General features: G+C 44.0%; 1 protein-coding gene across 1 annotated transcript in view; it reads right to left on the bottom strand.

Moving 5' to 3' along the window:
• LOC147717703 (E3 ubiquitin-protein ligase TRIM39-like) overlaps positions 1–13,423 on the bottom strand; it is a 113,807-nt gene extending 100,384 nt beyond the window's left edge. Inside the window, exons 1-2 of the mRNA XM_086924490.1 lie at positions 12,948–13,423; positions 4,457–4,552 (exon numbers count right to left, since the gene is read on the bottom strand). Of these exons, the coding sequence (XP_086780616.1) occupies positions 4,457–4,552; positions 12,948–13,352 (501 nt within the window). The 5' untranslated portion in view covers positions 13,353–13,423. The remainder of the gene's footprint in view (positions 1–4,456; positions 4,553–12,947) is intronic.
• Between the last annotated feature and the right edge of the window lie 477 nt (positions 13,424–13,900).

The raw sequence follows: 13,900 nt of genomic DNA, 5'->3' as shown, positions 1-13,900 counted from the left end.
GAATTATATACCTAACCATTTCTTTGTGAAGCAGAACACAGTCAAAGACATATACAATAAACTTGAGCAACAACTCGCAAACAATTCAACTCTCTATCACTCATTATTTGATCCACCTCCCAGCACAAAGTTTAGAACTGATTCCATCAGTAGTGGATTTACTTAAAAAATAAAACATTTGCAAAATAGAAAGCTAGAAAAGGCAAACTTAAGTCTATACAATTACACACACATACAGGAGGCTCTTAACTATTCAGTGACATACTTTGCCTTCCATTTTGCCTGTGAACCATTTGCCCGCCCAGCCCAAAGAGTGCTTTTGGGGCCATGCTCCCTTTTCGGCAACTACTGCTTAGTCTGAGGTTCCGTGACAATTGTAAGTGGTGTTTTCAACTAGCACGAATATGGTCGAGTCTGGTATCTATGAACCGCAAATGACGAGTTTAGTAAGTGTGCGCAGTTTCGCTGTGCTAACTTAAACCGTTCGTTTGTTACGTGGGTTTTTCATCTGTACCCACGGGTTCCATCTTAGATACGGCATCCATTTTGTTTCTTGCCCTCAAGTAGCCAGCGAACGGACGTTGTCCGTTTCGCGACCCTGGGATTCCCAAGACTCTTGCGGAAGACACATGTTCTTTGCAAGTGTCTTTATGACGAGGGGGATGATACTGTAAGGCAGATGGCCCGCTCGAGGCTCATCTTGCCGTGCTGGTTTATTGTCTCAGCCGTGCATCTCATTAGGCACGTCCCTTTGATGCCTGTAGCTCGTGCTTCCCGATACCTCCCCCTTTACACCCTTTCCAATCTCCCCACTGTCTCCATCTTCCTCTACACCTGTTCTTGTTCCTTCTTCGATCTGTTTTACTACTGATTGGAATGTACTAATGGTGGGAAGATGGGTTTTTACAGTTGGGAACCGCCAAATGTTTCCGCACTTATGCCCCGGACCTTGAATGTATCAAAGTGACCAAAAACGACCCCTCTCGGGGATAATGATGGGAACCAAGTCGTAAACCTTTGTGTACCATGTAAACCTATGGGAGAATTGTGTATAAAAGGAGCGATCCACAGAACCAATTCGAAGCAGTCTCCCCAAGTTGCATGTGTTGTACTTGTTGTGACTTCTGTGTTCCCTGCAGTAAATAAACCTTGAATCTTTGACGCCGAAGGAAGTGTCCCGTGTCTCTGTCATTCGTACGCCAGAGCAGGTTACCCACAAAGGTTTCAGGTGTTGTCCCCTGGCACCGCTGGGTCTTAAAGAACCCAGTCCTTCAAGTCCCACCATTAGATGTAACATTTGATCCCTCGACTTTTGCCTTTCTGTGACCCCCTATCTCGTGTTACTCCCCCTTTGGTTTAAATGTTTTAGACCCCATTTCTCCACCATGATCCTGCATGTTCCACCCCACATTTCTGCCATATTCTTGCTTGTAATTCTGCCTCTTTGTTTAAACATTCTCCTTGTTCTCTAATGCACTTAACCTATCCGTTCTCCACATCTCCGATTACTCTACAACCATTGGACGTTTCTTTCTTACTCGCCCTCACCCCCAAAAATCAGGCATAACTTCCTCTGTTCCCGTTTTGCTGCAACTCTTTTCCTCTGCAACACTGAACAGCAATCTGCCTCCTTCCTTCCCCACCCCTAAGTCTTCCCAAATTATTTTAATTATATGCTTCATTGCAATCTGGCTTATGCTCATGCTTTCTGTTTATTATTCCACTGGTGTCCTCCATACACCCATTTAGCCATTTATCTCCACCTCCTGCTTGCCTTGTGTCTGCTGTATCGACTTTTATTCTGCATCCTGGTCTTTTCTTAACGGGAAAAAGGCGCTGTGACTGGGGGTGAGTGTCTGAAAAGTTTCAGCGCTCCGGCCATCATCTCCTTGTGTTTGCTTTAAAACTGCAAGCCCTGTTGCACAGCAGCATGCTGCTAGGCACCAGGCAACAACAAAAAATACAAACAAAAAAAAGAACAATTGGCAAAGCCAATACATTTTGCATTGTCGAAACCAATGCCTGTTTTTCTCTTCGGTGCTTACTCGTACGCTTGTCTTTTTAGTAGTTTTGAGTCAGGGCCTTTCAGTGCTCAGCAATGTTGAACACTACAGACCGTTAAGATGGTATGTGGATGACAAAATGATGTCAAGTTGCTATGAATTATCAGACTAGAGAAACTTGCCACTCGTGGCTCTTTGTTGTATATAAACTCCTCATGTACAGTTTTATTTGTAGCAATTGCCTTTAATGGAAGGCCTCCCTGTTCCCCAGGCCAATGTTTCTGCTTTCCCAGTTATTGCCCCTTTGACAACAAAGACACCTTAGAGCTGAATGTTTCTGGCTTTGGTCACCACAGTTAATTGCAACCAAAGGCTTTATATAACATGCAGCTGGTCAAAGAGGGACACATAAAAGAACAATAACACTTGTACAACTGGATGAGAAGCAAGTGCTGGCAATAAGCACTGTGCTCTGGTGCCATTACATTGTAGTGTTGCGATTGATTTCAGATTCCCACTTGTCTGTGCCACACTACTCTACGCCACTGTACTCCCCTCTAATCTAGACTACTCTGCTCTACATCACTCTACTCTATGCCAGTCTTCTCCACCCAATCCACTCCATGCCGCTATACTCTATGCCATTCTACTTCATGCCACTCCACACTACGCTACCACACTCTATGCCTCTCTACTTTTCTCAACGCCACTCAACCCCAAATTACACCACTCAACTCTAATACACTTTGTCGTCCACCACTCCATCCTACGCCACTCCATTAACTCCTCTCCATTCTACGCAATTCCACGCCACACTACTCTACTTCACTCTGCTCTATGCCACTCTTCTCTATGTCACACCACTAACTTTTAGCCATGCAGAAAAGCAGTCACACATCTGTACAAAGAAGCTAAAAGACATTGGCAACGCCAATAGCTCTCATATAGATACGATCGATTGGTTTTGCAAATACTTGTTTACTTCTACAGTCTGTGGTCCCTCCTCTTGGACCGACTTAGCGGTTCTGGTGGCTGCCCTATGAGACTTGTTTTACTGCCAGGCAATTGACTAGTTGAACGTCAGTTACATAAACCAGATTGGTAGAATTGTGGCACTGACCAACAAAGTGATGGTCTTCTCCATGCAGCAGAAATGGTCATTTCCATTGTTTGAGTGCTCAAGTTAGGCCCAAGTAGCAATACCGCAAATGTTTCTTACATTGTCTTCTCTCTGCACAATAACAGTTACAGTAACCTTTTGCACAAATTTGCTTGTGTGACAATGTTGTATTAGTTCCTCTGAAACTGTTTTCTTATACATCTGGCTTTACACAACATTATCATGATGCCCTGAGCAGTAAGCACAAGGCCTTTATGCATGCTGTACAAATGGTGTTCCATCTTCAACCACGGGCGGCAGAACTATCAGCATATCCACATAAATGCTAATTTGCATATACATCAAAAGGATGTTTTTTAATCTAAATAAAGTACCATTTCCGGGGGTTAGCCAGAGGAGACACTTCTGCTGACATCGAGGGGTCCCTGCCTGCTGAGGCTTCACCAAGCAGCTGCCCAACATCTCCGTAAAGGGTTTCCAGTTTGTGACCAAGACAGGGTCCTTCATTCTTCCCCGCTTGTTAATGGGGTTTGATCATCCTGTGGGGGGGGGATTCTTGGCTATACACTAACATACACTCTAGACATACATAGAGTAGAGATTGCTTAGTAGGAGTACGCCTTATTACTACCTTGTTTTATATGCCTGCATATAGACACTGTTCTTAGCACCACGGTGGAACTATATCAGCTATTTACTATTCTGGTGCTGTAATCACCTTTCTATGTTTCTGTCTATGGGTTATCGCAGCACATGTATTCTATACAAGAATAACGCTAGTTCAATAAATATATAGAAGAACGTCCCCTTGTGTATTATTTGTATATTTCTCTGAGAACAAGAGAGCACGAGCGCCTGAGCGAAAGGGTTCTAGATCTGTTACCTGGAGGATCAGGGTTGTCCTGTTCAGTGGTTGCGAGAAACCATTCACTCCCTGTTTGGGTTAGGGGGGCTTATGGTGCCACTGTGAGCTAGCTGGTCTCTATGCCAACCTATACTGCGGGCTGCCTGGAATCAGTCTAGGTACCTCACCCAAAGTTTATGTTGTCCACAAACGTGCAGATCCTACAGATTAGTGGGAACTACACCACACCATCAGCCTTGGATTACCATCCAAATGGAATGGTAGGTTTCCCTGCTCCTTCTATATTTTCAGGTCTTTCTCTGTCCCTGTCTGGTGAGCACTTCTCTCTCCTTTCACAAGGCCGGTCATGATTTCCCACCATATCTCTTATCTCCAATTCTGACTGTCAGAAGTACTGCCTTGTCGCTCAGCTTCATTTAAATCAGAGCCCCCACATCTATCTACAAATACAGTCAGGAAACCTCTCACCTCCACCTTGGATGCGGTCCTGCTTTCTTCGGCTGCCCAGATCTGCAGGCTCTCCAGCTCCTTTTTCAGTCGTTCCACGTGGCCATGAAGTGTTTTCTGAAAAACAGTCCATGTGTTAATCTTATCCAACATCTATTCTGCATATCAATATTTAGCTAAATTACTCCAAGCAAGCATGAATATTTCATCTTTGCAGCTGCCCTATTATGCCACAGACTGCTTTTGTAGTATACAGTCCACACTGTACGTGTAGGTCATTATTTCAAGTTTCTGCTTAGACACACACTTCTTTAGGCTTCAAAGGTGCACATCGCCGTTATATGAATGTGACGCCACATAGACACTTCGTATTCTCCTACCTCTCCACAAGTTCTTTTCTGTTTGTCCTTCTTGGAAATCTTCCTCAATACATACAAAAGTCTCATCTGCGGCAGACATGCAACGCCTCAAACACTGCCTGCAGCTCATCCAGACCTGATGACCAGCAGCTACCAGAAGCTCAACCCCACCAAGACAGAGATCCTGTTATATGCCGAGAGCAGCAAGCAAGAACCAGTACAAACCCGGCTCAATGACACAGACCTGCAAGGATTAGAACCCAAACATTTCACCCAATGGCAAGCCACTCAGATGCGCACTTAGCACTGATCGCATCCTCAAGGAACACATCACCACGAAAAGACCGTCTGATACCATGTCTCTACTGAATAAAGTGAAACCATCCCTCCTAGACAGGGACTTCATAACTGCTCTTCAAGCCCTCTCATTTGCTCATCTGGGCAGTGACAATGTCCTAATACACGGTCTTCCAGATCCACACTGGATCCACCTTAAAGGTATCCAAAATACAACAATACATATTATGAAGGGCATGAAAAAATATGACCACATCACTAGGCATTGCATATCTGGCTGGCAAGCTCAGCAACTCTCAGCACAACCTCGGTCATGACATTATCAGAATGAAGATGAAGAAAATGCTAAAATAAATAAATAAGCAACCACCCTTCATTAACTCTGCACCCAGATGCAGTAGCAAGACACCAGCTACCGCTCCAATCAAGTTGAAGGCATCTACGCTTTTCACACTGTACATTGTGCTTTTAGCTCTGTTTCTGCTGTACAACTACCAGATACACCAAGAAGCACTCAAGAAACATACTCACCAAAAATATTAATTAAATTGAAGAGGATTTATATTTAAAAAAATTAACAGATAGATTGATAAAGGAGGCCATGCCTTTATTCCCACACGGTATACTTCAGTACGAAACTCATCCATCAGGTTGCTCCTTAACTGCTCACTCACTCTCTGGATACGCACCTTATCCTGTATCTCCACATCCTATGGAATGTTCAGCTACATTAATTACAGCTTCAAGGATACCACACACTTCCATCTTTGAGGATTTTACAGGTTTGGGCAAGTATAAACTTTTCCAAGAAGCGAAATAGGAGCCTATTATTTTCCAAAACATATTCTAGAAGGCCAAAAACATTCCTATTTACAGATAACAATGAACATTTGTCTCCTGCGTCTTCCTTGTACATTTAATTCATCACACGGCCTGCATGCTTCTTAGGTTTCTCTCTGTCCTCTTTCTCAGTTCTTTTGTTATTCCTTAACCTATCTCTTTACATAGTCTCTGATTCTCCATAACTTTGTCACTCGCTTTAACAACTCCACTCAAAATGTATACATGTGAATCCTTTATTGTAACTGCATTAAGAGACCAACTTTATCGCTTTAATGGGTTACAGAACTTAGACCTTTTCTCATTTTGCACCAATGCATATCTTCATTACACCCCTCACACTTATTTTTTGTAATCCCTTTTGATTTCTTCTAGTAAAAATGTTCCTTTCATTATCAAATCTTACTTTCTCTTTACCCACTTTTCAACTTTGGTGGCATTTTTCAACATTCTTTTCTTCACCCACTCTGGACTCACAAATGAGTTTAGTTTCCTCCCTTTGAATAGCCCAAAATGTATTCTTCCCAGGACAGTATGCAAGGATCTCTATTTGCATCCATTCTCTTCTGTAACTCTACCCAATTTGTCCCATTGCCTTTTGCCAATTAAAATCCTTTTACCACATTGTTCACTCTTCCATTTGCTTCTGGGTAGTGCAATGCCATTTTCTTATGTATGTTTGCAGGTATGTATGCATGCCTGTATATATCTGTGTAGGTATGTATGTATGTGATATTTCAATAGCACAAACCTAGCAGAGAGCTCTACAGGATCACAGACAAGCATAAAGTCAGCGAGTGATAGGAGATGAAACTGGGTAGTGGATGGTTGATGCACTAATTTGTAGTGTCCTTTAAAGAAGTGTTGTTTCAAATTTTTTCTGAATTGGAGCAACATGGAAGAGGTAGTGATAGATATTGGGGTAGAGTTCCCAATACTGAGAGCATAAATGATAAAGGCCTGTGGCCTTGTATTTTTTTCCTTTTTTAAACTTCTTAGTTTGATGGTATCCTGGCTGCAAGAGTGCAATGGACCACCGGAGATGGTGAGCTTGTCTGCAAGATGAGAAGGGAGGCTTTGTAATTGTTGCAAATGGTTCTGAAGATCGTGCGGGCCAGTAAGAGGAGCCAATGGAATTTCATCACAGTGGGGGTGATGTGATCATGTTACTTCAAGCATGTGTTACAGCGTGTAGGGTGCCCTCAATTGGTGCCAGTGTGAAGGCTGTGAGGTCATGGAGTAGGGCATTACTAACATCCCGGCGCACGAGTACAAAGGCTTGGAGAGCACTTCTGAAGTTGTTTTCTGGAGTAAATGGCCTAATTTTATTTAGAAGAGATAGCTGGTACCAGGCCTCCTTTGTTTTTTAAAATGTTTTTCTTGAGGGTGAGGTTGGCATTGATAGTCACAGTGAAAGTTGGGGTTCAGAGGTAGTTCAAGGAATCAAGCAAGGTTTGTAATGTTTCTTATTTGTGGTTTTTGGTGAACAAAAAGAAGTCAGTCTTGACTAGGGGAGCTTCATGGAGGAACTGGATATCTGTAACTGGATGAATGGCAGGCGGTGTCTGAGGAGTTGGGTGTCTGAAGCAGAGGAGTCTTTCAACTACAGCTGTGTATCATCAGCATATTGGTGAATCGTGATGCGGTTATCTGTGAATAAAGGACCAAACAGCTCCATGAAGAGGTTGAACATTACGGGACATCATGGAACCATGGGGTACTCTGCATGTGACAATGATCTTTTCGGACCTGGGGGTGCCCATGTGAACAAACAAGTGTTGGAAAGGTGGGAGGAGAACCATTGGAGGACACTGGCAGTACATCAGATTCGGAGGTCCAGGGTTCACATGAGGATAGAAAGGTCAACTGTGTCGAAGGCAGCTGAAAGGTCCAGCAATATTAAACTGTGGGCTCACCTTCATCCATGGTCAGGAGGGCAACATCTACGATGTGCTAGGTAGCGGTGTCCGTGCTGCAGTGTCACCTGAAGCCAGAAAGGGATTTATGCAGGAGATGATTAGCATTAATGTGATCCTGACTTTTTCACATTGATGTTACCAATGAATGGTAGGCGAATGATGGGCAAGTAGTTGGCGTGGTCATCAGGGTCTAATATAAGCTTCATTAAGGGTGGGAGGATCTGGCCGGTCTTGGGAGCTTCTGTGAAGATGCCTCGAATGAGGGAGGGATTGACAATCGAGAGTTGGGGTGAGAAAACGTCCCTAGAGAGCTTTGGTGAAGGGCCAGGGTAAAGAATATTCTTCGTGAGAACAGACTAATGCAAGTTGAGTATGTTGGTGAGATCTGAAAGAGATGAGCTTTGAAGGATAACCATTTTAGGATTGTAAAGGAAGGGCTGGGCTTCAGAGATGAAGCAAGCATGTTTTTTTAATGGTTGCTTGGATCTTTTGCATTTTTCCACTGAAGAAAAGGTTGCACTTTTACCTGGAGTGAGGAATAGGCTGATTCAGCAGGAGGTTGGTGCAGTGCTTCACTGTCTTGAAAATTGTTCTGCTTCAGTTAGTGGGTTTATTGGTCGTGTTGGTAAAATACTTTGCTTTGACTGATGTGATGAGGTGTTTTAAGTGTGATGTGGAGGGTCTTCAGTGTCATGAGGTCATCAGGAGTTCTATTTTCCTTCCATTATCTTTCCTATCTGTGGATGTATCATTTACTGTCAGCAAGGACTTTAGAGTACCAGGGTGCTGAAGGCTTTGGCTTGCACTTGCATGTTTTATTTGGGGTGTGGATTTTTACAAGTTTCCAAAAATGTGTTAAAACTGTTTAGAAGGGTATATGGTGTCAGATGTGGAGTTGACGGGGTGAAAGATGGGTTAAATCATTAAGTTGTCTAAGGAGAAGTCTTTGACCTTGGTTTGTGGTAGGATGCTGGGCAAGGGGATAGGGTTGGCTAAGTGATTGGGCCAATCCAGGGGTATGAGTGGATAGTCCTAGATTGTTGGTGAGGTTTAGAAGAGTGTTGACGTTTGGAGGGTGTTGGTTGTGTGACCTGCTGTACCACATTGAGTGGAACGAGGTTGAGGAGAGCGTGGTTCACTAGTTCCAAAGTCAGATGCTCTGAACATTAAGCCACCTACGACCACAAAGTCCCCAGTTCCTGAATACAAACCCAGGGTGAATACAGATGGTACAGGAGGAGCTGAAGATGGCCCATGAATAGTGACAAATTATGAACAAATATTGTGCCAGGCACATTCCCCCTTTACCAGCCCCTACCCCAGCATGAATGAATGAATGAAATAATTTTATAGAGCGTACAATCCCCGGAGGTATCTTAGCGCTAGACGGATCAAAACCAAGACAGCCATCAACCTAAGGGGATACCTTTGGCATCGCTCAGTGACTTTTTGTGAAAATAGTCGGGTGTTCAACTGTTTGATGGAGTTTTAATTGCTGCAAGATGAATTATGAGCTAAGTGCAAGAGGCAGGGAATTCCATAGCTTCCCTCCACAGTACACGAGCGTTCTTCCGCCACATTTTGCTCTGCTAATTCTTGGGACCATGACCATTCGTGCGGAGCTCGATCTGAGGTTCCTGCTGGGAATGTACCAGGAGAACCGATCCTGAAATAAAATGGACCGCCTCTCTATATAGGGCTTTGTGGATTACACACAGAGCCTTTAAGGAGATCCTCTTCTTCACCGACAACCAATGAAGGCCATACATTAAATGAGAGATTGCTTTTAACTTGGGGACCTTCAGTAGAGTTCTTGCTACAGCGTTCTGCAGGGAATGTAGTGTTTATATAAAGTGTTTGGAGGTACCTAAGTAGAGGGCATTTCAGTAGTCCATCTTCGAGAAGATGAGCGCCATCATCACTGTTTTGTGTACCTCAAACTGAATGAACGGAAGAATTTGAGAACCCTCAGTATAAAAAAATCTGCTGAGGTCACTGCATTAATTCGGGCAAAGAAAATAATTTGGTGTCGAAAATTACTTACGTTTCTTGCCTTCTGCATTGACTTTAATAGAGCGCCCAGCTCCGAGGGCCACCAGGATGCATCCCAAAAGGAGGTCTCCTTTCCAAAAAGCAGAACCTCTGTTTTGTCCAAGTTTAGCTAGAGAAAATGTCTTTTCTTCCAGCCTGCAACCTGGGTCATGCATCTGCAGGAATAAATTGTTTGCATCTTTTTCCACCTGTGACAAAATAGATACCACTATCTGTGTGTCATCGGCATAGGCGAATATGGACAGGCCAAAACTATGAATAAGATTGACTAGAGGGGTGATGTACACATTGAATAGGGTGGGGCTAAGCGCAGAGGCCCGGGGTACCACACAGGGAAGGTCTAGACCTTGCATCTCCCAGTGCTACCCACTGCTGTCTACCATCAACAAACAAGATCAGCAATGTTAATGCAGTGTTCCTAAAACCAGGTGAATGAAGTTGTTTAATAAGAAGTACGTGAAGAACCGTATCAAAGGCGGAGGAGAGTTCCAATAGGATTAATGCAGCTCTTACGCCCTTGTCCACTACTCCTTTTCTTTCCTCAGATGCAGCCATCAGTGCTGATTCAGTACAATGGTTTGCTCTAAAACCGCATTGAGAAGAGTCAAGCAACTGATTGGTGTCCAGAAAGGTTAGAATTTCTTCATTCATTGCCTTCTCTAAAATCTTGGCAGGAAACTGAAGACAGGAGATGGGTATGTAACTTCCCACCTGCCTAGGATCCAGGGAAGGTTTTTTCACTAAAGAGAGAATAGAAGCTTTTTTCCAAATGGTTGAGTATTGCCCAGAGTGAAGTGTCTTATTTAATAGATCCCTAGTGGACTGACCAACTTGCTGGCTGCAAGATTGAGGACCAGTGATGGACAAGGGACCAAGGGGGGCCCGGATTTAACAGAGCAAATGACCCTGATTGTTTTTCCTCCATGTAAGAGTTGAGAACCTCTTGAAAATGGGTGTTTTGCAAGGCCCAGAGGCTGATCCGAAGTTCAGGACCTCTTCCTGATTTGAAGTTGCATCAATACTGGCTGTATTCAACGAGAACGCTTGAAAAATAGAATTGACTTTGAATTAGAAAAAAATCAGCCAGCTGATTGCAAAAGGATTCATCAGGAATAAAGGTACTGTTGTTATTCCATTTGGACAGGTCTTTGACTGTTTTAAAAAGTTCCCTGGTAGAGTTTGTAGCTAGTCTAATTTTCCCAGAGAAATATTTAGTCTTTTCTGCTTTGATTAACTCTTTATACTCAGAGTAATTTTTTATATTAGATTTTTTCGTCTGGATAAAAATCTTTCCTCCACTTGCACTCCTGAAGTCTGCCCTTCAGTTGTGCAGCTTTTAGTTCCTGCAAGAACAATGGGACTGATGGATTTTTCCTGTAGCTCTTCAATGTTTGTTCCGGTACCACTTCGTGACATGCCACGTCTAACCAGCGAGTGTAGCTAATTGCTGCATTATTGACATTATTGTCGGGAGCGGGAACTGATTTAGAAAGTGTCCTGCAGAACCTCCACATTAATGTTTTTCCATGGCCTATATTTGATAGTTCTAACTGTCCTATTCAGTGCTGCTCTGTTACAGGGAGTTGTGATTGAGAAAAAGATTGCCTTGTGATTTGACCATGGAAGTGGCAGGATTGTATCTATTTCCAAATATGAATTGTTTGTAAAAACTCCATCCAACGTATGATTAGCCACATGAGTGGGTACTTTAATTAGTTGGTGTAGGTTAAAACACTTAAGAGTATCCACTAGATGATCTGTAGCCACATTGGAAGACACCTCAAGATGAAAATTGAAGTCTCCAACAATCGTAAAGCTCGAATAGTTTGTGCAAGATTCCATAAAGGATTGAATTGTATGAATAAAACTGGCTTTTGGGCCAGGTGGACGATAAATTAATATTCCTTGAAATGTGTATGATTTGTTCATTTTAATACTAAAGCCAAGCACTTCACAGTCTAGATGAAATAATGGTGTAAAGCTGGCCTCAATTGAGTTGCGATAGACAATCGCTAACCCCCCAACTCTCTTGCCTGTTCTATCTAGCCTTTCAATATGAAAGTCGTTCTGCACGGCGATCTTAATGTCAGAGGAACTATCTGCCCAGGTCTCAGTGAGAAAAGTAATGTCTGGATCATATTGGGCCATAAGGTCTGCAAATTCATATTTGTTTTTAATAAGAGACCGTGACTTGAGCAGCATACAGGAGTGCACATTCAAGGCCATTTGCCTGTTTGTTCCCACACCGGTGGAGGTTGAAGAGACAGCAGGCTCCAAACAACTGACTTTCTTGGGGGTAAAATTACACATTCAACACCTGTACCTGTGTGCGCTAAAGCACCAGTCATGAGCGTGACAGTGGCTGTTTTTTTCCATTCTGGTGAAGTCCATAAGTTCTCTCCCTGAATATCTGGCCATAGGAGATGGGGTCCTGGCGCTATCCAGGCGTGGACGGGCGCAGATGGGCTTGCCTTTGGCACGACGCCGCTGCGCGCGTCCCTCCCAGTCATTTATTGGCTGGGAGTAAGAGAAAGACTGGATCGCTAACCCCCAAAGTTGGCGGCCGGTCCGGAAATGAGTTGTGTAAAAAAATATGTGGAAATCTCCCCCTGGCTCTCTCCACACGATGCTGCGTATACCACCCCCTCCTTCAGTTTTGACCCACATAAAGCTACTGCTTACTTTCACCTACTTACAAACATCACAGGGTTGTGCAACTGTCTTTCAGCGGAAGAGTGAGCTTCGACAGAGGCACAGGCTTCTACCATGGTGGGAGTCCAGATTTTCCCTTACCATTTTGGGAAGTGTGATACTGCTTTTATAATTGAAAAATAAAACTACAAGTCCCAGAATGCAAAGAAAAAAAATCAGGAATATTAGGAACCCATGACTATATAGTGCAAAAATGAAATAAAAAGGCTTCAAAATCAGAACCTATGCAAGGCCAAATCTGTGGCATACACACCCTGTAATCCTGGGCAAACTTTGCAATTCGATGAGTTTGGTGAGTGCACCACCCATATCACACACCTGTATTTTACTCACCTTGTACTTCTGGGCAGCCTCTCGAATGGGGCGCACCGTGTGCTGCTTGTGATCCTCGGCCTCTCGACAGACCAGACAGATGGGCTCCTGGTCATCTTCACAGAACAGTTTCAGTTTCTCATCATGTTCTCTGCACAGATTCTCCCCCTGGGCGGTTGCACTCGGGGTGTGAAGATGTTTCAGCAGCTCCACTATGTTTCCCAGCTGTCTGATGGGCCGTAATATTTTGTTCTTAGAGGTTTCTCTGCACTGAGGGCAGGGGAAGTCTGTCTGCAGCCCCTCCCAGCACCGAGTGATACAGGACAGACAGAAGACATGTCCACACTCCACAGACACGGGGTCTGTGAAATATTCCAGGCATATGGAGCAGGTGGCCTCCTCCTTCACCTGTTTGTTTGCAGCCATTTTCCTATATAAAAGTAAGTTTCGTTTCTCGCAGCCTGTGAAATGGGCGCGTCTTTTTCCTGTTCTTCGGGCGTCTCAGGGCTGGATCCAACAGAGGTGGGAGTGTCTGCAGTCAAACTGGGCGTGGTTTCTGTAAAGGGGCGTGTCCACATGTGTAACTGGGCGAGCCTGCAGCAAGACAGTATGGCGTGTGAACATCTGTAAATGGGAGTGTGTACAGCTGCAAAGGCGTGGCTCCAGGTGAGTGGGCGTGGCCCTAGGTGTGAGTGGGCGTTGCCCTAGTTGAGCTGGGCCTCTCGTTAATTAGTGTCTGCCTGGTTTGGCTGAGACACGCCCCGTGGTTAGTTCCAGCTCTTGAGTTTTGCTGATGTCCCCGGGAACAGGGGCGGAGTTTCTACTTCCCTGCAATTCAAAACCGGAGGAGGTGTAATTTCGAGTCCTGATTAGAAGTCATCCGTTTCTTTGTATCTGTATTCTAGTGCTCATCATGCTGTAATTATAATAACAATATATGTGATCTACGTACGGGTTCCAGCCCAGAACGCACC

The sequence above is a fragment of the Lissotriton vulgaris genome, chromosome 5, assembly GCF_964263255.1.
Source record: "Lissotriton vulgaris chromosome 5, aLisVul1.2, whole genome shotgun sequence".
NCBI classification, from domain to species: domain Eukaryota; kingdom Metazoa; phylum Chordata; class Amphibia; order Caudata; family Salamandridae; genus Lissotriton; species Lissotriton vulgaris.
Note: the sequence above shows the minus strand (reverse complement) of the source record. Positions and strands in the feature narration are given on the sequence as shown.